This window comes from Trichoderma ghanense, assembly GCF_004382785.1.
Source record: "Trichoderma ghanense strain CCMA-1212 chromosome Unknown scaffold_0, whole genome shotgun sequence".
Lineage (NCBI taxonomy): Eukaryota > Fungi > Ascomycota > Sordariomycetes > Hypocreales > Hypocreaceae > Trichoderma > Trichoderma ghanense.
Genome location: NW_027395663.1, coordinates 2,264,847 through 2,289,722, shown reverse-complemented (window position 1 = coordinate 2,289,722; position 24,876 = coordinate 2,264,847). Strand labels below are relative to the sequence as shown.

The 24,876-nt window shown below is 53.6% G+C and overlaps 9 protein-coding genes across 9 annotated transcripts; 3 read left to right on the top strand and 6 right to left on the bottom strand.

Moving 5' to 3' along the window:
• Positions 1-1,126: 1,126 nt before the first annotated feature.
• CCMA1212_000777 (uncharacterized protein) lies at positions 1,127-1,426 on the bottom strand (the record flags this gene model as incomplete). The annotated part of the gene is made up of 2 exons (XM_073698234.1): positions 1,127-1,300; positions 1,352-1,426. The coding sequence occupies 2 exons, from the start codon at positions 1,424-1,426 to the stop codon at positions 1,127-1,129; spliced, it is 249 nt and encodes an 82-aa protein (XP_073563247.1).
• Positions 1,427-3,372: 1,946 nt separating this feature from the next.
• On the top strand, positions 3,373-3,843 carry CCMA1212_000776 (uncharacterized protein; the record flags this gene model as incomplete). Its single annotated transcript, XM_073698233.1, has 4 exons — positions 3,373-3,393; positions 3,438-3,475; positions 3,522-3,628; positions 3,728-3,843. 4 exons carry the CDS (start codon positions 3,373-3,375, stop codon positions 3,841-3,843), a joined length of 282 nt encoding a protein of 93 aa, XP_073563246.1.
• Positions 3,844-5,920: 2,077 nt separating this feature from the next.
• CCMA1212_000775 (uncharacterized protein) lies at positions 5,921-7,408 on the bottom strand (the record flags this gene model as incomplete). Its single annotated transcript, XM_073698232.1, has 1 exon — positions 5,921-7,408. One exon carries the CDS (start codon positions 7,406-7,408, stop codon positions 5,921-5,923), a length of 1,488 nt encoding a protein of 495 aa, XP_073563249.1.
• A 2,849-nt stretch (positions 7,409-10,257) lies between these two features.
• Positions 10,258-13,268, bottom strand: CCMA1212_000774 (U3 small nucleolar RNA-associated protein 17; the record flags this gene model as incomplete). The annotated part of the gene is made up of 3 exons (XM_073698231.1): positions 10,258-12,020; positions 12,092-12,900; positions 12,958-13,268. The coding sequence occupies 3 exons, from the start codon at positions 13,266-13,268 to the stop codon at positions 10,258-10,260; spliced, it is 2,883 nt and encodes a 960-aa protein (XP_073563248.1).
• Positions 13,269-13,550: 282 nt separating this feature from the next.
• Positions 13,551-13,957, top strand: CCMA1212_000773 (DNA-directed RNA polymerases I, II, and III subunit RPABC5; the record flags this gene model as incomplete). Its single annotated transcript, XM_073698230.1, has 3 exons — positions 13,551-13,586; positions 13,642-13,703; positions 13,756-13,957. The coding sequence occupies 3 exons, from the start codon at positions 13,551-13,553 to the stop codon at positions 13,955-13,957; spliced, it is 300 nt and encodes a 99-aa protein (XP_073563251.1).
• A 1,748-nt stretch (positions 13,958-15,705) lies between these two features.
• On the bottom strand, positions 15,706-16,191 carry CCMA1212_000772 (uncharacterized protein; the record flags this gene model as incomplete). The annotated part of the gene is made up of 1 exon (XM_073698229.1): positions 15,706-16,191. One exon carries the CDS (start codon positions 16,189-16,191, stop codon positions 15,706-15,708), a length of 486 nt encoding a protein of 161 aa, XP_073563250.1.
• Positions 16,192-18,513: 2,322 nt separating this feature from the next.
• On the top strand, positions 18,514-20,986 carry CCMA1212_000771 (uncharacterized protein; the record flags this gene model as incomplete). The annotated part of the gene is made up of 7 exons (XM_073698228.1): positions 18,514-18,635; positions 18,690-18,906; positions 18,980-19,078; positions 19,137-19,238; positions 19,282-19,447; positions 19,501-19,885; positions 19,945-20,986. 7 exons carry the CDS (start codon positions 18,514-18,516, stop codon positions 20,984-20,986), a joined length of 2,133 nt encoding a protein of 710 aa, XP_073563253.1.
• A 968-nt stretch (positions 20,987-21,954) lies between these two features.
• CCMA1212_000770 (uncharacterized protein) lies at positions 21,955-22,317 on the bottom strand (the record flags this gene model as incomplete). Its single annotated transcript, XM_073698227.1, has 1 exon — positions 21,955-22,317. The coding sequence occupies one exon, from the start codon at positions 22,315-22,317 to the stop codon at positions 21,955-21,957; it is 363 nt and encodes a 120-aa protein (XP_073563252.1).
• Positions 22,318-22,329: 12 nt separating this feature from the next.
• CCMA1212_000769 (uncharacterized protein) lies at positions 22,330-23,844 on the bottom strand (the record flags this gene model as incomplete). The annotated part of the gene is made up of 3 exons (XM_073698226.1): positions 22,330-23,158; positions 23,257-23,517; positions 23,669-23,844. The coding sequence occupies 3 exons, from the start codon at positions 23,842-23,844 to the stop codon at positions 22,330-22,332; spliced, it is 1,266 nt and encodes a 421-aa protein (XP_073563904.1).
• Between the last annotated feature and the right edge of the window lie 1,032 nt (positions 23,845-24,876).

Below are 24,876 nucleotides of genomic sequence, written 5' to 3'. Positions count from 1 at the left end.
CGTCCAGGGTGTTCTCTACTGTTTGCCGGGCGTCTCCACGTCATACAAGAACGGGAAAAATAAGAGGAAAAATAAGAGGGAAAAAAAAAACTCAAGCCTCCTCTGTGAATCAGCAGCTTCGGTCGCTCAACCACCGCTCTCGAAACAATGTGCTGCAAAGCGATGGGCTGGTGCGCGGCTCACGACGGGCGGCGAGCAACAGCGCGTGGGAGGAGGAGAAAGATCATGAAAGAGTGGCAGAGGAAGATGCAGAGACAAGATTCGCAGCAGAGGCACGGACGAGTCAATGGTTTGGAAACTGCGGAGTGCAGCAGGTGGAGCGGGCTCTTAAGAGGGAGGAGGCGATTCAGCGGCATCCACCGCCCTCGGGCCTGGCTGGCCGGTACTGGGTACTGCGGGCTGCCCGCGACGGATGCGTGGCGCTCGAGGTACGGGGTACGGGGCACAGTGCTGACCCCAGCGCTGCCGGCGTGTCGAGCAGGTCCAGCAACGTGAACAGACCGGGCCGCTTTCGACTTGCCTGCCCCCTCTTTTCAGTGTTCAGGTAGGTAGGTTGCGTTCAATGTTCAACTGCTTGTTGCGCCAGGGGGGTGGTGACAGCAAACCTCAAGCCTTGCATCTCAATTGGGCACTGTGACGACTGGAGACGTGCGCTAAATGCCCCCCTGCGAGAGGGCCTGGAGGGCGCTGGGGGTGGAGCCGGCATGGGTGGCTTTAGTGGCTTTTGGCACGCTGGTCTGTGGGCGGAGGCACTGGGCTGCAGCCACTGAGTGCGACTGATGTGCCTCTTGCGCGCTGCGATGACTTGGTACTGTGGCCGTGGTCGTATTGATTGGGGCCGTCGGGGTTGCAGTTGAGCCGTGGGGGATCGTGTTCAATCAAGGATTTTGCATTCGAGCACCCCCATCAGAACTCAGACGTCGAATCGTGCGTGTTATTCCCATGCAGAGGCACGAGATCCGTGGGCAGCGGGTGAACGTGATGGAGCTGCGGCACTGATTACCAACCGTTGGTGAGGAGCAGTGTGTGCGCATCAGCAATACGAGTGCATACGACGTATGTGCGCGCTTTGGACGTCTTGCAGCTCGTAAGCCCCCAAAAAAAAACGTATTACTACTGCGGTCACTTATGTGTGACTCCATTTAGAGCAGGAATCGAGGTAAGACACAGCTTCATCCGGACTCGCTCGAGATGAGATGGTCAGAGTGAGAACCAACAGCTCGACTCCCGCAGGCAAGGCGCCACTACCGACGGCAGGGGTGAAGAAAAAGCAAATACTATGTAGGGAGCTGAACAGGAGCTGAGCAAGGAAAACAAAAAGGCAAACGTAGCAGCGAACAAGGCTCGACGCCACCAGGGCAACGGAATAGATTGAATGTCTCACAACGGCGCCGCAAATAGCAGCAGCAGCAGCCCGCACTGGCATGCGACAACACAAAATGAGACTGGTCAATTCCCAATTCTGTTTCCGTTCTGAAAGAGTCAGCTCAATCCCTTGGTCCCCCGTCAGGCTGCCGCTGTCGAGCATCAATCAATAGCCTCACGACCCTTGGAACGAATTCCAGTCCGGCCGTATCCAGTCGTATCTACCCAAAAGTCATTGCGTATCATTGCTCTTCGATGTTTCCCTCTTTTCATCTCTTCTCTCCTCGTTCTTCCCGTTCTTCCTCCCCTGCCCATATTAGCCGGGGCAGTGGATCTCTCGCACCAGTGCTCCGTAGTCTAAAACAACGTCTGAGGGCCATTTCGACGCCATTGGCTTCAAGATGACATCCTGTGCCTCCATCCTCCAGACCACTCCCCGTTTTTCCCTCTGGGTTGGGCCGACGAGGGCACCGATCGCCATTTCAAAACGGCTGCGGCTTCGGCTTCGGCCACGGCGGGTCGATTCGACTTCCACAGTTCCGGCCACCTGCGAGCCACGCCGTTCCCCAGCGCCTTTTTTTTTTTTTTCCCTTCCAGTGCCTTTGCCTGCTTGCGACTCATGGATACGTAATGCAGGATGGACGCACCTCGAGGCTACGGCTGTCACGGCACCGCTTGGAGCTAACAACCGGCCTGTATCTACTATATCTGTAAAACAGCAAGAATCATGCCCAGTTTCCCAGTTTTCCAATCAATAGAGACGAAAAGGTCAGAGGCAGAAAGCAATGGTCAAGTGAGAATGAGACCAGCATCAGGCAAGCCCATCCCCAACGGACGTCTATTTTTGAACACACGTCTGGACCTGTGCCGTGCCTTGCTTGGACTTCTGCTGATTTTTGAGAACATGCATTGTTCGCAGGGTGACTGGTTCACGCTCAGTGGTTTGCTCTTCTTCTCTGTTCTCCGATTCCGACTCAGACACACTCTGTACGCATACCAGCTCAGCGTTTAGGCCTGGCCTGACCTGGCCCTATTCCCTGGTCTTGTCGATATCCGGCCAGAAGTGTTTTGGGTCTTGTGTCCATCCCTGGTGGCGATCCTGGTCTATTCCTGTACTGTACAGATGGCTCAACGTATTGACTGTCCAACTCCTCCGCAGTTGTATTCTTCTTCGTCGGACGACAAACGGATTGATTGTGACAGCCATTGCTCCATGCAGCCCGTCTGTCATTATCCGTCAGTCTCTCCATGTGATCGTGATTTCTGATTTCAGATAGCGACGAATTCATGCGCGTTTCCACCTCATGTTTGCGAAATCGTCCACATGCCGCCGTTTGTACAGCGACAGCGGCCGAGGGTCGGATTGAATGGAAACCTGAGCAGCGGAGGCACAACTGCATCTCTCTACTATAGGTACCTACTAACTAGGTATTACTGTGGGACGACAAGGGGAAATAACGTGAATTGTTAATCCACGACTTGCTTCATGTGTCAGTTACATGTATCCCCCCGCTCTAGAGTTTGTCTGCTTGTGGTGGCGGCGCGCAGTTCGTCAGCGGGCAGAGTAACATTCCTCCCGCCACTACCGAACGTACCGCAACATCTGGGGACGAAAACTTCCAGGCTTCTCAACTTGCGTCAACCTATGGACTTTTGTTCAACCAACGGGTTTCTTGAGATGGAAATGCCTCTGGAAGCGCATTGATGCAGCTTCTGCGTACTGCATCTGCGTTGCGCTCTTCTTCGGACTCCGTTCAGTCGTTGAGCTGGTAATCGTAGATGCTCATGGCTGGTGCTACAGACTGCTCCGTGCTGTTACTCTATATCATTCGGCAATGCCCGCATGTCTCATATGTACAAGTGCAGACAAGCGCCCCCTCTGAAGGCATCTCGATAGAAGGCACCTCGATAGATGGGGGGCATCCGGCCGAGATCGTTAGTACGTTTCGTCTGATCGCCGACCAGCGTCTAACGGCTTGATTGTTCCCTGAGCCACCACCAGCAACCATGGCGCCGCCAACGGCTAAGGTAGGCACCTCATGCTCCTCGAATTGTTCCAACATACCTAGTAGAAAAAGCTGCACCCGGCTTTCCCCAACGTTGAAGAGGGGTGTGTTGCCAGTGCGCATTGTCCCCGGCTGTGCACTGTCCTATAGCGCCGATGCAGACGGTCCTGCAAGAACCGCGAGGCTATCGAGTGACAAGTTCTGGCTGAAGGGGACAACTGACCCGGACGACAATGACGACAGCGCTCAAGGGGCATGTGAGTTGGAGGCGAGGGCGTAACATCCGATGCTCAGCCTCTCCAGCGATTCGGATTTCGGAGGGGTTTTGGGATTTGGAATACATGTACTTTCATTAGACGGGATAGATGCCATGATGTGGGCTCTTGGTGGTCGGATCATGCCGAGTTGGTTTGGCCCCGACACCTGCTCGAAATGCGCACGAGGGCAACGGACAGCACTCTTCATTTCCTAGTTATCTTGTATTTGAGGTGAGTTTATTTTTCAAAATTTCCTTCCAGCATCAGACTGCACGGAACTTTAGATAGGACCCAGGTAACATCACATCTTACATGGACCACTACCTACCTAGTAGATCGTCAACGCACGGCCGCCTCGGGCCTCGCGTCTTCCGTTGCAGGGACAACCAGAAATGCAGCTGACGGGGTCAATGGCCGTCCTGGTCAGCCTTATTCCAAGTCAGCCAAAGTGCATGAGCGGAGTAAAACAGAATCATGTACGAACGATAGCTGTGTCGTTGAGACTGGAATCTCGGCTTTTCTTGACTGCGCATAAACTCGAACCCTTACAAGTACATCGTCTGGCCATGTTGTTGCTCTCCCCATTTGCAAAAGCATCATGACGGGGAACCAGTCCCTCAAGAATCACCACCGCCTTTCCGTCATCCGCCTGCATCCCGTATCCCTTGCCCTGCTCCGCCTCCTCGCGATGACAGATCGATTGATATACCCTGACAAGGGATGAAAATCGCCGTTTCCACCTCCACGCATGATTTTCCTTCTTTCTAGAAGCCGATGACTATTACCAGGGAAGACACCAAATAATCGAATTACACTACGATGAATATACCACATTTGTCTTCATGCTGACAATGCACTCCATCCATTCGGAGTTGTCCCCAGCCGGCCGAACGGGCCTCCGGAGCAACTCTTGTCTTCGCTTCCACCCTCTGCTTCGAAACGAGCGAAATAGACGAGGGCTGTGCTGCATTTGAACAAGATTCGTAATGCTGAATTATTTAGTTCGCTTTCGAAGAGGAATACGCTGGAGCGCCGTGCTAATGCGTAAGGATGGAGACTGGTGGTATGACCGCACGATCATCCTACGGGTAAATATTCGGTGCAGTGTAGACCAGCCTGCCGTGAATGACTAACCATGATCATGATGCGTACTTCGTAGATAGTTCTTCAGTGGCTTTCAACGGAAAATAGACCTTGGATAGAGACTACCTAGCAACATACATTCTCGCTTCGAGCATAAGGTACTAGGTAGGTAGGTAACAAGCCACCATGACAAGATCCAGTCCCCCTTACATCATATTTAGGCACATCAAAATCGAGTTCTATCCACCAGCCGATTTCGCTCTCGACATCAAGCCTCTTAAATCACCGGATCTCTCGCTGCCTGTATTCAATCGAGAAGATAAACTTCATATTTGTGGACTTTTTAATCGGTACACCTATCCCCATCCCAACAACATTCCGCGAACCGACTCGCTCAAGGGACTTGACGTTTTTGACCCGTTGGTGCCTTGTTTGCGTGGCGTTTTCATGTGCAAGCCACAAAGGGCGCAGATCGCTTGCAAACGGATAGTCCGAATGCCCGTGGAATGGCCTTCTGGAAGGGTACGGTGAGTTGTTTCTGTTTGGAAGGGTTTGAGGTGAGGTCGTGCTGATCTCCGGTTGAGTGTGTATTGCTGCTGTCTTTGCTAGGAATGTTGATGGGAGAATCGACTATACCAGGTAGCAAGAGAATATGCCAAGACGATATTATAATACAAAGAAAGTACAGAAGACTGAACAGCAGAGGATCAAGGTAGGATGGAATATTATCAGTCACGTTCGACACCATAACATACAACACATCAGCAAACACTTCACTATCATGCAAAAAAAGACAGTCGCACATAGTAAAAGAATCAATCATTCATGTCCATTGCAGGGCCTCAAAGAGTACCATGACTTTAAACGAAACCAGTAAACCACCTAAACGACAGGAATAAAACCTCCCAGAGTTTTGCCTTTTCCTTTGGTATGTCCCATTCCGTTACCGTGAAATGCCAAACCCCCCCAAACCGTAGATGGAAAAACGCGGGATTGCTAGATCTTGTGCTAGGCCCCTTATCGAAAATGAACCAAACCAACTGAAACCAGATTCGTGTGCGGTTGTCAAAGGAAATAAGACGAGTGAGTGAAAGGACAGGAGAACGGTAGTGAGAGTGATGAAACAGGAAAACGAAGTTGCTAATTGAAAGAACCACATTCCCCTGGTCACACAAGACACCGTTCAGCCAGAGTCTATCTCTCAGGCTCTCAGTGGCGGCCGAAGGCCCAGTCGCGGCGACGATGGCCGGGGATGAACGGCGTCACCGTTGGACGGCCGTTGTTGAGGTCGATGCTCGAGCTGGAGCTCAAGAGCGGGAGAGTCGTGGTCGGCCTCTCAGCCGGAGTGTTGCCCGGCGGAGTGGCAGCAGGCGCACCCGGCGGAACCGTCGCGAAGACGGTCGGGGTGGCGTGCGTATCAGGCACGAGAGTCTTGTAAAACGTCTCCATCGTAAGTATGGTGGTAGTTACGGTCGAGGTTGGAGGCTCTGAAGCCGGCACGTGCACTGTGATGTACTTGATGACGGTAGGGCCAGGCTGAGCCAAGTTCAACGACGCTGACGAGGACTCCTTGACAGCTGTCTGGGTGCCGTAGCGTGTAGTCGTGACAGTTGGCTGCATGGTGGTGAATGAAGTGACAGTGCTGATGGGTCCAACCAGGGGAGGCTGAATGGGGAGGAGAGAGGGGATGGGGAGGATGGGAGCGGCAGGGAGTGAGCTGGGGCCGTCTTTGGCACCGTTGGCATCGATGGCAACCTCAAAGTTGCTGTCCATCTGAGACTTGAGAGCCTTGGTGTAGATGTCTTGATCATCGACGTAGGATCCCACACTGGCGGCGCGATCGTCCCTGGCTGTGATCTTGATGTCGATGGTGCTGGAGTAACTCTCATTCTTGGCGATGGCGGCCATGGTGAAGCCGTGGGGATCCTTCTCTCCACGCATAAAGGTGCCGGCCCAGGGGTAGAGGCCGTTGGTGGTAGCCTGGAAGTCGATGAAGTCGGCGTTCAGGTCAGGCCAGTCCCAGTACCAGTAGATGGTGTAGATGGAGCCGGGTTTGAGGTCGGTGGGGAGCTGGAGGGTAGACTGGCAGCCAAGCTCGATGTCGTGCGAGGCGCCCTGAGAGGCCAGTTTGGTAGCTCGCTCCATGCTGATGGAGCCGCTGTTTGGTTGATAACACTGGCCATCGTCGTAGTTGCGGGTGGCCAGGAGGCGGCCACGACCATCACCACCAGTGCCCTGCTTGTTCCAGACAAGATGGACGTCAAAGAGGCGCTCCTCCTCCTTGGGCTGGCTAGTGCCGTAGAGGAAGACAGTACCGCGGTTCATGGGTTTCTTGGGCTGATTTTGGGGAAGGGTGGTGTGACCGTTTTCAAGATGGATGATGGCTATGTGGTCGCCCGGTGCGGCTTCCAGCATAGGAAATTGAGGGTTCTCATCAAACTTGTACTTGTTCAGCACCTCGTCCCCAGAGTAAGCAGCCTGGCCAGCAGCAGGGAGAATGCACTGCGGGATGCTGTCTTGAAAGACGGGGTCCGTAGAGTTGCGAGCGACCCAGCCGCGAGCGTAGCCTTCAGCGCCAATCATGGTGCCGTTGGGGGCGACTTTGTACGCCTTCTCGATCCAGGAGTGGCCGTTGGCGAGGGTGGCGAGGGCCGCAACCATCGTGGCCTTGACGCCGACGTGCGGAGTGGAAGCCATTCTCACGGTCGAGACGCGTCTCTGGCGAGTGGTGCTGAGTGTTTTGACTTGCTGATGAGAGTTTGTTTCTTGAGTTGACGAGCAGGTAAGGACTGAGTCAAGAAGATATATCAAGGAACGAATGCTTTTGACCTCGCCGAGGAAAAAAGCTGAACCAAAAGACTGATTGTGATGTTGACGTGCGCGCTTTTTTTGTGAAAATTTGTGTTTTGTTTTTTGTTTAGAAGAAGAAAGAAGCGAGAGAACGCGAGAACGAGAATAAATATGGGTTGCCAGGTGGCAGAAGAACCAGCAGAGCCTGCGTTGTGCGCGTGTGCGTTCGCGATAACTGGCGGACCGGCGAACAGCTGGTGAACAGCTGGCGGTGGATATTTTTGCGAATTATTTGGTGCGTGAACAGCTTTTGCCGAGTAGAGTTTTCTCAAAAGGATGGCACTCCGTTGATGATTGAATCGTCCTTGTATCCTGTCTGTTGGACTCGTGACGGTCTTGTAACGGTTGAGTGTCGTCGTTGAAGTTGGTTCGCAGCTTGAGGGTATTCAGGGGGAAGGGTGAATCACGTCCAGCGTCGTTCCAGCCCGGTGAATTAGTGGAGGAGATGTAGAGTTTTGTTGCATAAGTCGTGATAACTCCGAGAGAAAAGGAAAGAGGATAGAGAAAGGAAAAGAGAAAAGGAAAAGAACAAAAGGAAATAGTTGTCTTCTCTCTTCACCTTGCCATCATCAGAATCGTCTCACCCGTTGGCACAATCAGAAAGCCTTGTGACAATCACCCACGCACTAAAGGCAAACCGGCGCAAAGATAAAACAAATGCCGCCCACGCAAGCAAGGAAGAGCAACGTAATCTAGGTATGTTTGTAGATATGTAAGAGAAAAAGAGGAGAGGGAGAAAGCCGAGCAAGATATGAACGAACAGGCAGATTCACGGGCAAGCATCACACGATTTCACCACGAGTCGACAGGACCAAGAACCGCATTTAGCTGACGTCTCCCAGCTGCAGCGGCAGCCTATCGAACGCATGGCTTCGGGCAGAGGCACGGCACCAGAGTGGCCGCTTGACAAGGCCCAGGTCATGTCATGAGACAGCCGCAGAACCATTCAATCTGGGCGGCCGTTTGTATGACGGCAGTGCGGCGGCTGATGAAATGAGGGCCATATCGACCGGGCCATTGGACACGACGCCAGCTGGAGGCCACGAAGAAGAGAGAACGTCGCAGAGGCTGTAACACCGGGATTCGACTTGATATGCTGGTGTTTCAGCGGACGAGGATGCGAAGATGCGGATTGGCGACGACGGTCAAGAGCCGCGGCTTGCGGCAGCGGCGCCTGCAGGACGAGATCTGGCAGATGTACCTGCAGTAGAGCATCAAGTACTGCACAGGTAGCCCTGCACCAGCCTCTCGCAGCACATGTACGCAATCCATACACGAGCACCCATCTCAGGTCCCAGATTGCGCGCAGCTTCCATTGCATGCATGCAGTGGTACTGTACGTCCATCATGTTGCTAAATGCAGATCCCGGCATCGCGGGTACCCAGCAGGTACTTCCACACGCCGGCGTCCCTGTTTAAGCGCTGCACAGAATTGCCGTCTCTGGGCCTACCATTTGTCCGCAGATGCGCGCCGTCAACGACAAGTACTGCCTCGTGCCTCTTGGTGCTTGTTGCAGCCGCCGCTATCAAGCCCCAATTGACTGGCTGTCACTCGCCGCCATGCCGACGGCCTTATTTGCCCAACATGAAAGCCTCCCAGCATTCTTCTTCCTTTCTGTTCCCTCTTCTTCTCATTGATTTCTCTTTTACAGCCAGATTTCAATTCAAATTCTATCAGGATCTAAAACACTGTGGCGTCTTGAGCAGCTGATATTCATTAAGACTCGCTTTGTCGCTATCCATTCAGAACATCAGTCTTGACCAACTGCACAAACGCCACCCTTCATACCTTGTCAATGCATCACGAAGACGATCCAGAGCGCATGTGCTACTCCGTATGTCCATCTCGTGATGCCACATGTGCTCCACGGTCATCAATAAACGGGCTTCAGGTCTCTCTCATTGTCGTACCTTGGCCTCGTTTCATTTCCCCTGTCCATCTCACGGGCGCTTAACAAATCCTATGCGCTTCGATCTTGAGCCCTTCGTGATACACGCCGCTCCGTTTTCTTAATTTCCTCGCCAGTGTAGCATCCCGCTTAGCCGCTGCCGCGCTTCGAGCATGAAACACAGTTCCGAAGTCGATAGAAATAGAACGACATGGATCTTTTCTTTCGACAAGGGTGCAGTCATGCAAGAAATCAGGTTGTTGGCTGCAGCTTCGAGGTTGGGGTGTCCGAAACCATGGGGTGCTACCCTATTGACCGGAATGAAGCACAACACCAAGAATTCGTCCATAATTTCTTCGGAAATCCATACTAGATATCTTTGGTTTACTCACGTGTGCTTTCAATAGCTGTGTCTCCAGTTGTATCCATCTGTCCAAGGCCGCAGGGGGAATGCCTCACATTTGAAGAGGCGGATTGTTAGGATAAACGCCAGAGCCTAGCACATATGCTCGCCGACTGCGCGGTAAAGGAATGATACACCTCGAGTTAAGTAGTTCGCAATGCAAATTGATATTAAACTCCGACACTATCCATTAATCTTGGACGATATATACATGTAATCAGGCAATGTTGTTCCGACATCCGATCTACCGCCAGCGCCAAATAGCACATTTCGCTCGCCTTCTTTCTCTCTTTTCGAGCCCTATCCTTGTCACACGACAAAGTCGCATTTCTTTTTGTACACAATTCTGGCCGGGAATCCCACACTCCCCTCAACATCAACATGGACAGCTCCTCTCTCCGTCTTCACAAAGTAGCAGCCGACAATGGCTTGGCAGCAAGAAGATCAATGACCTTGTAAAACATGTCCTCGACAGAAGCTCCGGCAAAGGGAGGCGCGGCATCGAAAATGTCCGCGAGATATTGTTGAGGGATAATGTTGGCCTGGACATCGTCGTCCTCCATGTCCACGTCGTCATCTGCGTTTTGGGCCTCCTCCATCTCATCATCGCTCTCGGCATCTCCATTGAGAATAATGGCCAGTCTGTTGCTATCGGCTTCCTGGGAGGCATTGTCGAGCCGCAAATCCTGCAGCGGCTGAGCGGCTAGGATGGTGGAGGCATTGGAGCCCTCGGTAAGGGTCCAGATCTGGGCTACATCATCGAGAGCGACAAAGCCACTGGTGCCGGGCACTGAAATGAGGCTCACAATCCGATGGGGTGTGTTGCGGACGATGAGCGGCTCAGGCTCGCTCGGGCTGAAGATGCCTATGCTGGAAGTGTTGCCAAGAGGAAGGGTGACGGCAAAATGGCCAGATACCGAGTCGACCGCGAGCTGCAGCAATTCGTCGGCGTCGGAAGACTTGGGCACCACGATTCCGTACCGTAAATCGTCGCTCACAACATCGTAAACGTGCAGTTCCTCGGATAGCACAATCAGGTACTGTGACAGCACTCGCAATGAGTGCAGCTGTCCTTTCCAGAGGCCCTCCAGGACCTTGACAACTTCACCAGAGGCCGCATTGATCACATACACAGCTCCCACGTCGAGAGCACCAAACGCCGCAAACAGCGTGGAGCCATCTTCCGAGAAGGCGATGCGGGCTTGGGGTTTCACAGGAGCAGACGAGTCGCTGGGAATATCTGCGATGACATCTCGGCCGAGCCCATCGCCGATAGGAATGATCCGGGAACAGCCCCAGGCAAACTCCACAGCGCCATCTGTGCGTCGTGAACCGTCTTGTTGGCGGACCTTTGGTCGCCATAGACGAACGATGCCGTCCCCAGCAATGGTGGCAAAGCAGGTTGAGGCACTGTCCGAGGCAAGGTCAAGGATCGTCTCTGGATGTGTCGACGTGTGCGGCGCGTTGATCCTGGAGACGAGGGCGATCGAGTTGTCCTCATCATTGACTTGCCAGAATTTGAGGTATGATTCGTGTCTCTCCTTCAAGAACTGGTCGCCAGCGTCGCCACTAACGGCGCCAATGTCCCTATTTGAAGGAAACCAGTCGTCCACGCTGGCTAGCCATTTCCCGTCAGATGAGAAGGAGATGTGCGTGACAACGGGCTCTTCGATGGCATAGCCCTTGTTGGACAAATTCACGTCCGTAGGCTGTGTCCGGGCCAATGCCTGCTTGGAGATGCTCGTGAAGGTCTCAAGATCAAAGGACTGCAGCAGGGGTGCCGAAAAGTCTCCCGTCATCGTTGCCTGGCGGCCATTGCCGACACAAACGTGAAGCTTGGACGGCTGGTCCGCCTTGATGGCGGCGGGTATAGGTCGCCGCACTTTGTCTGCTACTGACCAGACACGCTGCACGAGCAAGTCTTTGGGTGTCGTGGCTTCGACGGATGCGGATTGGATGCCGGATATGTATGTGGTGGGAGTCAGTTCAGCAGTGGAGAGAATCATGGTTGAGTTGTCATCAAGGTGCACGACGTAGGATGATCCGCTGGCAGAAACAACAATGTTTTCTACGCTGCCTGACAGGTGCGGAAGGTAGTTTCTCTTGACTGTGTCCATCTGCCACAGCACAAGAACGTTTTCGGAGCCTCCTGAGATCATGTAGTTGCCTAATAGATGAGTTAGGGCATCAGTTCACAAGAAGGGTGAAGGAGAAGATGATCAAGAGCGGGAAGCATACCGTCTCGTGACCATTTGACGGAATGGACTGCCTTTCGGTGCCAGTGGAACTTTTGAGCTTGGATGTCGGCTTTTCCAAGTGATTGGCTTCGAGCTAGGGCGTCATGGTAGAGATAGATGCCTCCTCGTGCGCCGCCCACAATCACATCCACCACTTTGTCGGAGTCGCTTCGTCCTTTGCTTTTAGTGCCGGACAGGGCAGACGCTTGGTATACCCTAAAATCGAGCGTGGTGATGATATCGGGCACGTCGAATGAAAAGAACTCGTACTGCAGTTCCTCGAAACCGGTCAACTGCGCACGTGACGCTACGCCAATGAACAGAGAGTCATTCACAGCACCGACCAGGACAAGGCCATCCTGAGTGGACTCGATCAAGTGCAGGCCATTGCCGGGCTTCTTGATGCTCAGGATGTTCTTTGAGACCGGAGACGACAGGATATCACCGCCATACGCAGTCAACTCCGTCTTACTGGACTTGGCTGTCTCGACGACAACAACAACATCCGCCTTGGCGCCAGAGGTCTCGGTCGAAGTCACCGTCATCGCTTTGGCGTTACCCGTCACTGTCTTGAAACTCTGGTGCGTCTCGGCGGCCTCTGTCCACTTCACATGGTAAATGTGACCGTCTGAGCAAGCAACCCAGAGGTATTCAGGGTTCTGAATAGACAGGCGGGTCGCAACGATGTTTGCGGGAGAGGTGCCGACTGACGTAGTGGTATCGACGGCGCCAATGGGGATTCGTCTCAGGAGGAGAGAGTCGCTGGCTGTGTATACTTGGACGGAGGTGTTGTATGTCAAGATGAGGTACCTGATTGAAGGTGAGAATGGTGCTCCTTGGAGTCGGAAGAAAGTGCGGTTGTCTTACTGGTCATCTTGAGTGAGGATGGGGTCAATGTCGAGCATTCTGCCACCCATGGGCTTGGAGATTCTCCAGCCAGCCTCTCCATCCGACGAGCGCTCGGCCATAGCTTCACCATTGCTTTTTGACTTGGCCAGCGATCCATTTCGGGGGCTGTTCTCGGATTCGACGTCCCCATCAACTGCTTGATCGTGCTCGTCCGCTTCAATTCCTTGCTGCGCCCGTGACCTCTTAGTTCGCGCGTCGCCCTCGTTCAAATCCCTCTTTCTCTTCTTGGTCGCTTCGTCCCGGGCCTTGGAAAGCCTGCTGCCCGCCATTGTGAGTTGGGGTCCGCAGAAGGTCAAAGTGAAGAGAATTGAAAGAATGAATGGCAGGCTTCAGCACCCAGCGACTTGGTTCCAAAAGTGCTAAGAGCGATGCGCCGCAGAAATTTTGGTGCCGCCATGAACTTTTTCCACTATCAGCGATAAGATAACGAGAGCTGGCGGCAGAACCTCGGCGGCATGATATTTTCTGCCATTCCGCGCCGCCCCCAAGCTTAATCCAACTCTTTCCCCGGTTCATCACTCCAAAACGACGTTTGCCATCCCATCGCCAAGATGATTATTCCTATCCGCTGCTTCTCTTGTGGAAAGGTAGGCATCGGATTCTCGTCTTATGACTCACGCAGGCCAGTACTAACGATGACAGGTCACTGGCGACCTCTGGGAGCGCTATCTGCAGCTGATTGCGGATCCGCGCAAGACAGATGGGTATGCTTGCCTCTCAACCTTCGAAGCGAAACTCGAGACTGACTTCCGAAAGCGACGCCATGGATGAGCTAGGCCTGAAGCGCTACTGCTGCCGACGAATGATTATGACCCACGTCGACCTCATCGAAAAGCTTCTCAAGTACGGCGCTGCCACGAACTCCGGGACGCCCCTGATTCTGATTGCTAATCATCGTGTTAGGTACACTCCTGATGGACGAAACGAGAAGAAGCAGAGATTGAACGAGTCGGCATAGATTTGATTTTGGGAAAGGAGAAAGATGCAATGCACGGTTTGGCGTTTTTGGATTCAGTTTTCACCTTTTGTAACTGGGCGCAAGGAAGAATCAAAACCATATCGCGACGATGACGGCGAAACCCACGGGCAATTCTGTCAATAATGGAACGAAGTTTACTCTGTTACGCGTGGACGGCCGCCGAATACCGCGACGAATCTATCACCCCGCGAGCGGATGCGGTGACCTATCCCAGAATCTGGGCTGCTGCGCGTAACCTCAAGATGGATTTGGCCATCCTGTCACTTTGATGTCGACGCTACGCTGAGGGTCAAAACTGGTATGGGTGGCCGGATGACCCCGATTCGCATATCCAAGGGGATAGCGTTACGGTGCCGCATCTCAACAAGCGAGTATAGCTAGGGTTTGCATGATCAAAACACTATTACCTACAAAACAGCTCGCCCCTCCTTACCGCTTCTGTGCTTACAGTTGAGCCTCGTCTGGCATATGGGATACTCCAGTCCGTTTCAGGCTTTCTAGCAGGCCGGATCCGAGCAGTAAAGTGCCTATCCACAACCAACACATGTCTAGTGGCGCCAACCGGGTTGCCGGTGCAGTATCACAAGATGCGACCATGATGCCAAGGTCCATATTGATCCCAGCGTTGGGAATTATAGACTAATCGCTCTTGATGCCTTCGTGATTTGCGGGTGTATAACGCGGGACTGTCAATGCGGTGTATTTAGGCTGTTGTCGTTATGGGAGAGATGAACGGCACCCTCAACTGCTGTTAGTCTTTTCATTTCCCGACCTACCCCCAATGTCAAGCAGCACATGTGGTATGAATCCCAGAAAGATGAATGCCTCGACGCGGCCCGCCAATGGAGAGCTAGTGTAAGCGAACTGCGGAATCAAGAGACAGATGTTTACGTCCAACGACACGGAGGGCGTTCATGCAGTGCGCTCGATAGATGCATCTATACAGGCATGTATGCACCATGTCGTGGGCCGGCCGCCAAACAGCGTCATCGCCACTATTTCACTGGCAGCGAGCAGAGACAGGTGCGAAAATTGCCGTTTAGAGGCAACCGACGAGGCTGGGGTGGGTTGGACGACTTTTTGGGGTTGAGGCTCTGATGGTGTATGTCTAATCTATAAGAGGGAGTCGTACAAACTGCGCCTTTGAGGGCTTCGGCACTGACAGTTGCACAAATATTTTGGGAACATGATTCCAGCCTTTTCTAATCGCCAGAAATGTATCTCGCCATGTTGATGAGCCGTTGGCGGAACTATTACTCATATGATAATTCAGTTACAGGACGAGGACTAGCTTTTAAAAGCTGCCTGTGTCTGTGGTATCTTTGTAGAGACTTTCTGATGGCGATGGTGATGGCCTACTGCTCCCACCTTTACGACTACTCCTACTTACTACGGTAGGCATTACGAGATATGTACTCCCGGTCAGTAAGGACATGAGCACGACAAGAGACATGGATGTCACACGGAGCTGCAGCAAGAGTCGACTAGAAAATCCTACGCCAGGGCCACGGACGGGAAGCAACGTAAAGAGGCCGTACAAGCAGAGCTTGCAGCGCGTGTAACCGTGTAGTCGTACATATATGCCCGACCTATTTCCCTTTCAGCTCGGCTTGTTTATCAGCATGATTCTGATGCCGTATGTCAGTGTCAACGCAACATGTGACACAAGTACATATGGTACGGGTATTGAGTGTATCGTATTACCGCACCTCATGCTCCGGAAGTGCTCATGAGGGAGAGCCTCTTGTCGACTCCGCCCACCCTCGGGGAGAGGAGAAATCGGGCGGTCCACAGACGGGTTGAAGTGAGTGGGCCGTGGCCGGGCCTAACCAGCTTCGTCTGGGCATAGGCGCCGGACCAGATCGTCGGGTCGAACGCTGCCAATCAGCGCAGGTTGACCAAGTCCAGCATGTCCTCTGTGCTCTGGGACGGGAGAGAGCAGGGGGGTCCTGAAGGGCACCGCGGGCCACGAACCGAGCAGATAGGCGCTGTGACAGAAGACTGAGGCTTTCGTTTGGCCCATGTCGAGTCGAATCGGATTGGAAAGCCTCGGGATGGTGGTTGGGGTTGGGGTTGGTGTTGGTCGTTGCTGCTGCTGTGCTGGCCGTCAGAAAATGGAGCCTGTCGGGCTCTTCGCGGCACAGCGAGATGCACGTTGGAAGCCAGCTGGGAAACAACTCCGTTTGTCGCTGTTCTTTGACCAACAACAACATCGCTTGCGACGGATTCCATGCAATTAGCCAGGGAAGGCTGGTCATTCGGGACTCGAGAGCCTGGCACACAGTCCGCGGCGGCTGAGAATTGATTGTGATGGTTTCACACGACGCAATATGATAGTCGCATGCATGCCAACAGGAATGTAAGTGGCATCGCGGAAAGCCACGAGCTCACAGCCCTCAAGTCTTTCTTTTCCTCTCTCTTCTCTCTCTTCGACCTCGCATATCCTCCATGCACGGCGTCGCATCCTGGTCCGGCGACGAATCGTGACTCGGCAGGAAAAAGCATGCAAGCATGTCATCCACCTGAATTAAGCGCCGACGCCTGTCGACTCCATGCAGGCTCTATCCACTGCGCTACCGATCGAGTCTGTGAGTGGCCGGGCCTCTGCAGAAGCTCCTCATCAAGAACCAGGTGCAGCACAGCAGTTCCCCTGCCCCTCCAACGGCCAACGGCTGCGTCGCATTGGGTTCGGCAAGGCTTCTTGATGAGTTCGAAGCGACAGTAGAGAGAGACGGCCTTGTCTCGTGGAATTGACGAGATGGTCCTTGGCTGCCGCGGTCCTTTCTGACAAGAGTCTGGTCATAACCGACAGCATGTGTATGTATGCAAAAGGGATGCGGTGGATTGAGGACAAGAGTCCTTATAGTATCATCCATCGTATGCGGTATGTATGCTGTATCGTGTGTAAGTGACTGTTGTAGCTTGGTTAGTTCTATAACCCTCCTCTGGCGGCAATCCTTCGCGTGGACTTCGTACTTCGATAGCCGATCCATCGTTTGCAACTGGTCACTCTCGTTGCGCAAGACGCGGCTGGCCAGCAGACGATTCCTGGCTGGATGTCTGCTTTGAGCGCATGCACGAGCCCACTCGAGGGACGCGTCGTCCAGGGATCCACGGCCTGATCTGGTCAATTATCAGTTGACAAGTAATAATTGAGCACGGCAGATTAAGCGACGGACTTGGCTTTTGCGGCTGGCGTCTGTCTGTCTGTCTGCTCTCTGATGGCGAGGATGAACGAAGCCTCGTCGTTGTCTAGCCGCGGGCTCGAGCCTTGGTGCATGTCGTCGTACATTAGCTGGAAGGATCTCGAAGGCTGCCCCATTGCATGCGCGAACTAGTAGGATTTGGGTGATGAATTGGATGGTAGCACGATTGAAGTGCTTCGGTCGTAGTTGGGCGAGGTGTGAGGTGTGAAGTGCTCCCACAAGGCCAGGCACAGAGTACAGCCCTCCCGCGGTACTCCTGATAGCAGCATTGCCGGCGCCTCACCCATCCGACTACCAGCCATCGCAGCTTCCGCCGGTACAGGTCGCGAAGCTGCGGACACAATCCCTCGACTTAGCATCACCACCAGCTGCTCCTCCTCCCACACCCAAGGCTGACCTCGAGCTCCTTCGTCATACACTGTTGATCCGTCGCCTTTTCCATTCCCGAGCCTCTTTGCGTGCGATTTCCGGGTCTGGAGACTCTTCTTCGCTCTCCTCTTGAGCAATCTTCGAATCGGCTGTTGTGTGTGTCCGTGTCATTCTCCCTCCAATTTGCCTGCTGACAGGCCCCTTCGTTTCTCTTTCTCTCGCCCTCATCTTTCCTTTCTTCTTGTCTCCCTCTCTCACGCCATCAACACGCGCCCAAAGCTCAACAAAACAAATACGAATATTACGTTACTACATCCTCACCTCCGTATGGCACCGGAAATACCATCGACTTGCCGGATCCAGCGCGAACTCCTCCTCCTCCCCCCCCGCTCAGTCAACTACTACTCCTACTACTACTAGCACCCGCGGAGGCTGATTATTAGGCGCGAAGCTCCAGCAGCCTGCACTGCAGTGCGTCTTGCCTCTGGGTCGCTGCATGTCCTAGGCAAGGGTGCCTCGACCCCTGGTCCATCTGCCTGGCCGCAGCGTCTCTTAAACCGCCCAGCCCGCCATCCTGCCTCGCCTGATCTACGACCGGGACGTTTCGAATCGCAGCTTTTGCTTCTATTCTGGAAGCACGCTGACTGTCAATCGAGGCCCGCGACCGCGACCGCGACCGCCTCTGCTAGTGCTTTGAACCTCCATCCAACTCCCTCGATATCGCGAGCGCTACACCTCGCCTCGCCACGCCCGCGATTGAGAGCGTCAAGGCTTTTTTTTCGTGGGGTAATTCGAGGCAATCTGCATCGTCAGCCGTCAAGCTGGGCATTCTGAGCTTCTTGCTTGTTGTGTAGAAACAGCCTGCAACGGAAGCAGATACAGAAATTCTGCATAAAGCAGCTCGACGTCGCGCTCGGTGGGAAGCTGTCGGCTCTTGCGCATCGCATTCGCCAGACTAATATGATGGCCCTCGAAGCGCCGCTACGATCGTCCACTGGAAGCTTGCAGTTTCAATTCAACCACCAAGGCGACATGTCTGCAACCTCCGAGTCGGATGGGTTCAGGTCTCCATTCAGACACATGTAAGCCCAGGACTTTTGCGGACCATGTAAGTCCTACTAACATGTCGACTCTAGGTCTTCCCCTCCGCCAGCCACAGACTCCTCCTCTCTCCGGCCTGACTCAATGCATCATCGGCTGTCCCATTCGATGCACATGTTGAGCCCCAGTGATATTGTCGGACCATCGCCTGTAACTTCCAACGGCACCGAGACCACGGAAATCGAGGACGATGTTGCCGACGATATCGAGCAGGATCACGGAGCGGGAGGCAATTCCTACCGCCACTCGGATGTAAGTAACAAGAACTCAGCAGTGCATTACACACTACAAGATGCGTACAGGGCTGCGCTGACATGGTTTGTAGAATCTCTTGCTTACCACAAACCTCCCCGAAATCGTTCGCCAGGGCAACCCTGAAGAAGCTGTCTCGGTGATTCATGCTCCGGAGAGCTTTGCCAGCTGGGTAAGGGTTTCAATGTGACCTCGTGTTATCAAATCGCAGGATAGCTAATCCTGTGCAGGCATCCAGCGAGCCATCTGCCAATTCAGTTACTTCAACAGAGAGATCATCTCCCAGGGCCGATGGCGCCAGCCAGCCATCCTCTACTGGGACCTTCAACAGCGTAAGTCCATTCTCTACCGCATTTCCGGATCCTCTGCTAACAGTCGTCTTGCGAAAAGCCTCCTAGCCATCCTGCTCGCCCTCCCATCTCTACCGACGTCAAGCCTGTGCGATACAGTCTAGACAGTGCCACACCACGAGCACAAGACTTGCAGGACATGCTCGTGGATGGTAGCCGACTGCGTTCGAGCAGCACCAGCAGTCTTGAAAGTTGGTCTCTCTTCCAGCGGCAACTACATCAAAGTATGGCTAACAAAGGGTAGAAATCGACGAACAGACTGAAGCTGAGGGTGACGACGACGAACCCTTTCCTCACGTGCCCCAAGTGGCCGATGAGATTGGCGATTTACGGACTCTGCTTCATGAATCCTGGACGTTGTGCAATACACTGGCCAACCTAAGCTCGATGCATCGACCGCGAGCCTTTAGGGACTCGGGAACTCCCGATGCTGTTGAGAGGGCCTGGAAAGCGTGCTGGAAGCTCTGCCATCGCCTCTATGACAACCAGGACGAGGACCCTGCGTATATGAGTGTCAAGTTCAACCTGGACCTCTGCCGTGACTTTTGCCAAGCGCTATTCGATGTCCGCGATAAGAAAGACGAGCTGGCAGACTCTGTCCTCAGGGTTAGCTTTGAGTTGAACAACCAGTGAGTACCTACCACATTCGATGCTAATTGCTTATGCGACTGATCTAACGGCTCCGCAGTTTGTACAGCGCACAAGACAATCGAAACCTTCCAGAACAGTTCCGGGAACGGACTCTCGACTTCTACATCACGCTGTGCCACCGCCTGATGAAGCAGCGCGGCGAGCTCCTTGGCAAGACTGATCAGCTCCTCGGAGCCTGCTGGGCCCTTGCCGAGATGCTCTTCAGTCTGCGCCAGAACAGGCTAACCGGCAAGCCACCGGACGGCGAATTGCTGCTCTCTGCGGTTCAGGCATGCTGGGGCTTGGGCGACATATTCAAGGATAGCTGGGCCAAGGTGAACCCGGACAGAAGCACTCCTCGGCCATCCCAGAGCTTCTTCTCCCACTCTTCCGACCAGACCGGTCGTGAAAGTCGACAGTCCAATCGCTCATCACGCCACTCAAAGCAAGTGAGCATTAAGAGCACTCATCAGGAAGAGCGGCCACGAAAGCCTCCCCCCGTCCCCGAAACCCCAGTTACGGAATTCGAAGACACGCCAATCTCTCCCGAGAGTCGCTCTCCCCAGATGCCCAATCTGCTGGTGCTCGGCCCTTCCAGTGATGGTGGCAGAGGTGGCAGATGGTCCAGCAGCGCATCCAATCTGTCAAGCTACTCCCACAGCAGCAACAGGACCTCGAGCACCGCCACGACGACTACAGCAACCGAAGACCCTAATGTCACGCGTGCAAAGATCCTTGTTCTTCGAGCCGCCATGACTCTCGGATTCGATCGCGATGCCATCACCGACCCGAAGACGGCGCCAGCCCAGCTTCAGAAGTTTGTACAGAGCCTTCCCGCTGACGCGTTTGGTACTTCACCGAGGGAAACGACCCTCCTTCAACAATACAAGAACTCCGTGCTGATGGACGCATTCATCCCACGGGGTCATACAATACCCTCTCGCGGCAAGAGGGTTCCAGCGGTGGATATGGCAAAGAGCATCCAAACCTTGGCCAACAGCTCACCTCGATATGCCTACCTGCGTGATCTCTTTGGGTTCGTCTTTAACTTTCCCATTGAAGAAGTTGACGCTCGACGGCACACCAGCATTGCCGTCTAAAGGGCTTTTTATACGTTATTGGGCACACTCGTGCCATAGACACATGAGATGAATCAAAAACGGTACAAAGAAGTCAGAGCAAGAGGAGGAAGGGATCCATATTGATGAAGGGTTGGCGGACCATATTTCCTATTTTCATTACGCTCCAGATACCCCTTTACACTATACGTTGCGTTGATCACGGCCATGGTACGAAGCGAAGGATTGGTTTTATGTGCGGTCAGAGAAGTCACGGATTGTTGAAAGGGTAGAGCGGTACAATCATTCTTTTCTTTTCTTGGATAATGATGTTTGATGCCGATACGTCGCCGCAAGGCAAAAAGGTTTATGTTGCTTGGATTTGGGACTTGGAGGCTATTGCCAGTTTGATTACTCTCCGAAACTTTTCGTACTACTTTTGTCAAGCATAGCGGGCGGGATGCAAGTCTACTTCAATCGATTCACTGGAGTCTTATATTGAGCGGAGCGTTCCGGATGTGCGAGTGAAAGTTGCAATAGGCTATGGAGATGGGAGCTTTCCGGGTACCTGCAGAGGAGCAGTCTGTGAGCAAAGGCAGAAGAATTTGCCGTGCTCGGTACGGTAGCGAAGTCAGAGAAAACAGAAACAGGACAAAAGAAAAAGAAAAAGATAAGCAGAAGACGACTCCGTACTGTCCATTTCCTTTGGTATAATCCCAACGAGTATCTTTCCCTGAAATGCAAATCCTGCCGCTCCGTCCCTGCAAGTCAACCCACCCCCTTGCTTCGAAGAGAAAGAGGTTCTGTTCCGTATGCTCCAACCAGATGATACAAAAGTCAAACTAACAAAGCCTAAAAAAGAAGAAGAGAAGAGAAGAGAAAAGAAAAGAAAACGGGTGATAGATCAAAAAAAGAAAAGGCAGCTAATAATAAAGAAACCCCGAGAGTAGAAGCCTCGAGCACTCTCGAGGAGCATAACCCCCCCACAACGATAGGCCGACCACTCGACTTCAGTCCCTTGTAATATCCGCGGGTGCCGAGGAAGAGATATCTGGCTGAAGAGCAAATGCCGCCGCCGCTGAGTGTCCATCATGAGGACCGAATAGAATCAACGGGTCGATTGTCCCAGCGAGTTCTCCCGGGTGAAGCTGCGTCTCGATGTACTGCTGTGGCTGCTGCTCGAATGAAGTCGGAGGATGAGCATGGTGATGAGGCTGGATGTCAGGAAGTCTCGTGAGAGACGGCGTGACCTCCTGGCGAGTAGTATTCGGCGCCGCCGAGACGGCGAATCCGGCATTTTGGAAGGAAAAGTCGGCGGAATGCGGCGGGACGGGGTTGAAGGTGGGAAAGCCGTAGGGCGAAGGGGGCGTCATTTGAGACCAGTCCTAGTGGTCCTCAGTGACGCCTCCAGGGGCCGTCAGGATGGGGAGGTCGGCGATGTGCTGGGTGGTCGGCAGCTCCTGGAAGGTCGGCATGGGCTGGTATGAGATGACGGAGAGGCTGTTGTCCATGTTCAGGGGCGCTTGTGTCTCTGGGACGGGGAGGTGAGGGAAGGATTGAGTGCTGGAGACATGGATGGGATATTGTTGATGCCGCTCGCTCTGGATCATCTGATCCGGATGCTGAAGCTGCTGTTGTTCCATGTAGTGTTGAAAAGGGGACGGAGCGAGGTCCGGCAGAGCAGGCGAGAACTGCGCGGCAGAAAATGTCATGGCCTGATTCTGCGGCACCTGGAGCTGATACTGCGTGGTGACGGGCATCTGAGACACTATGCTGGCGGTTTGTTCAACGGGACGATACAGCTCCTCCGTCGTCGTAGCAGGATAGATGGACATGTAGGCCTCGGGAGACGCGCTGCTGCCGCCGACGCTCGGAAAAGCCGTCCATCTCCCGGCTGCCCAGGCGCTCCGTGGCACAGGAGCCGTCCAGATGTCGCTCGTGCGGAGGAGCTGCAGCGTGTTCGGTTGCCGTTGGGTGGGCAAGCCGCTGTGTTCCCCCGTCTGGAGAGCGTCGAAGGAGTTGTCCGCCAGGGACATTGCCAGCGGCGATGCCGAGCGGACATGTAGCGCAGACGGCTGGAGGCCTGCCGCCGTGCTCCTCCATTGCTGCAGCGGCTTCTTGCCTTGAGCGGTCCTCGAGACAGGCTCTGGAGTGGCGGTCATGTCGGGTTGGATGAAATCTGCTCTCTGCGGTGCGGTGATTCTCTTGACCAACCTTGGGGGGTTCGAGAGAAGCAACACGTTAGCGAAAGATGTTTGTACCTTTGCAATGCTGACGAGGATGAGAAGAAGATGGGGGAGAGTGACACGTACCGTTCACCAAGGTCGCTGGAATCGTCGAGGCTCCTCTTTCGCTTCATCCTCGTCGTGCGTGTCGTTGCCGCCGCTTCGTCCTTTAGCTCTCTTCTCCGTTCCCCTACCTTGTTTGTCGACGACGGCCCTGCTCTGCCGGAGCCTCCGAGTTCACCTTCATCCTCGTCGTCTCGCTCACCTTTGTCATTCTGCTCCTTTGGGACACCACCAGGTTTCGGAGATACGGCCACCCTTGGATATCGAGCATTCACCAACGGGCTGCTGTAAGAAGGGAAGATGAGATATTAGCTTCTGTCATACAAGAGCTCGCCTTTACTATTCATACTCCCACCTTCGCCGGGATGAAGAGTGCAGTAGGGAAGGAGTATGTAGTTATGAAAAAGAGAGCCGGGGGAGAAGCGAGGAGACATACTTGAACCTGGGATCTTTGCCGTACTTGTTCTTGATATATCGAATCTGGTTATGGTTCAGGTGGCGGCCAAACTTTTCATGAAAGTGCGTCTGGATGTACGACTGCTTCTTCTTCCCGACGACGGCGGAGAGAACCCAGTCGATCTCATCGTCCAGATACTGCGCCGCGCCAACCATGGCTGCTTGTTCTGCTGCTCTTGCTCTCGTGAAGCTTGTTCTACTGCAACAACAGCAGAGGTGCTAAGCCACGGCTTCGGAGGACCTCTCTGCGTGAGACAAAGGCAGTGCTACCAAAGCTAAAGGTACACTTGCCAGAATCTCCTACTTCGAGTATACTAGGAGAAAGGGGACCGTCTTTTTGCGTCTCCCAGTGTCAAGGAAGCCAGGAGTGCTATGCTTCTCAGCACCTTGTAGGATTCCAACCGAAGGGTTGTAGCCCAGAAGAGACAACTTCACGCCCTTGTCGGCGCTTCGTTCAAGATCGGTCACTTCAAGGCAGGCAACGGATCAAGAGATAGAGGCCCAAATAAGCCACCGCGAGCTGCAAACACTTGTATCCGAGGCCGAATAAAGACACAAAAAGGGGGAAAGAAGCTGCCATAAAGAAGAGGAGGAGAAGAATCCGCACAGAATGGAAAGCACCTAGATATTCCGAGAAGGCTTCCAGCCCAGAATAAACCAAATAAGGGGTAAAGATGCCCAATGGGGAGACTGTAGAGCATCAGCAAAGCCTTGTAAAGCTAATTCAAAGTAGTAGTAGAGAGAGAGAGAGAGGTAGAAAGATAGAGAGAGGAAAAGAGGAAAATGAGTGCAAACTTGAATGTCCGTGGGAGAGGAAGCCCGTGTCCAATTCAGGCCTGAATCCCCAGGCGGCAAAACGAGACGCTTGACGCCAGATTTTGTGCAGCGTTTCTTCTTCTTCTTCCCGCGATCACGCGGCTGTCTCCGGTCCTTCTCGACGTCTTTGAAACAGCCTTGTTTCCTTTCCACGCAGAGGATCGAGAGGAGGGTGATGGTGAGTCTCCGCTCCCTCGTGAGTGAAATGGCAAGATTTGCTTCCGTAAATCAAAGTAACAACTCGCTTGTTTGCCTCGACACAAACAAAACCACAGCGGCCCAAAACGAACCCCAGAAATGTCGTGATCCTCGGATCGTCAAGATCTCCGGGGAAACCGAAAAGAAACCGAAAAGGGGGGGGGGGGGGGGGGG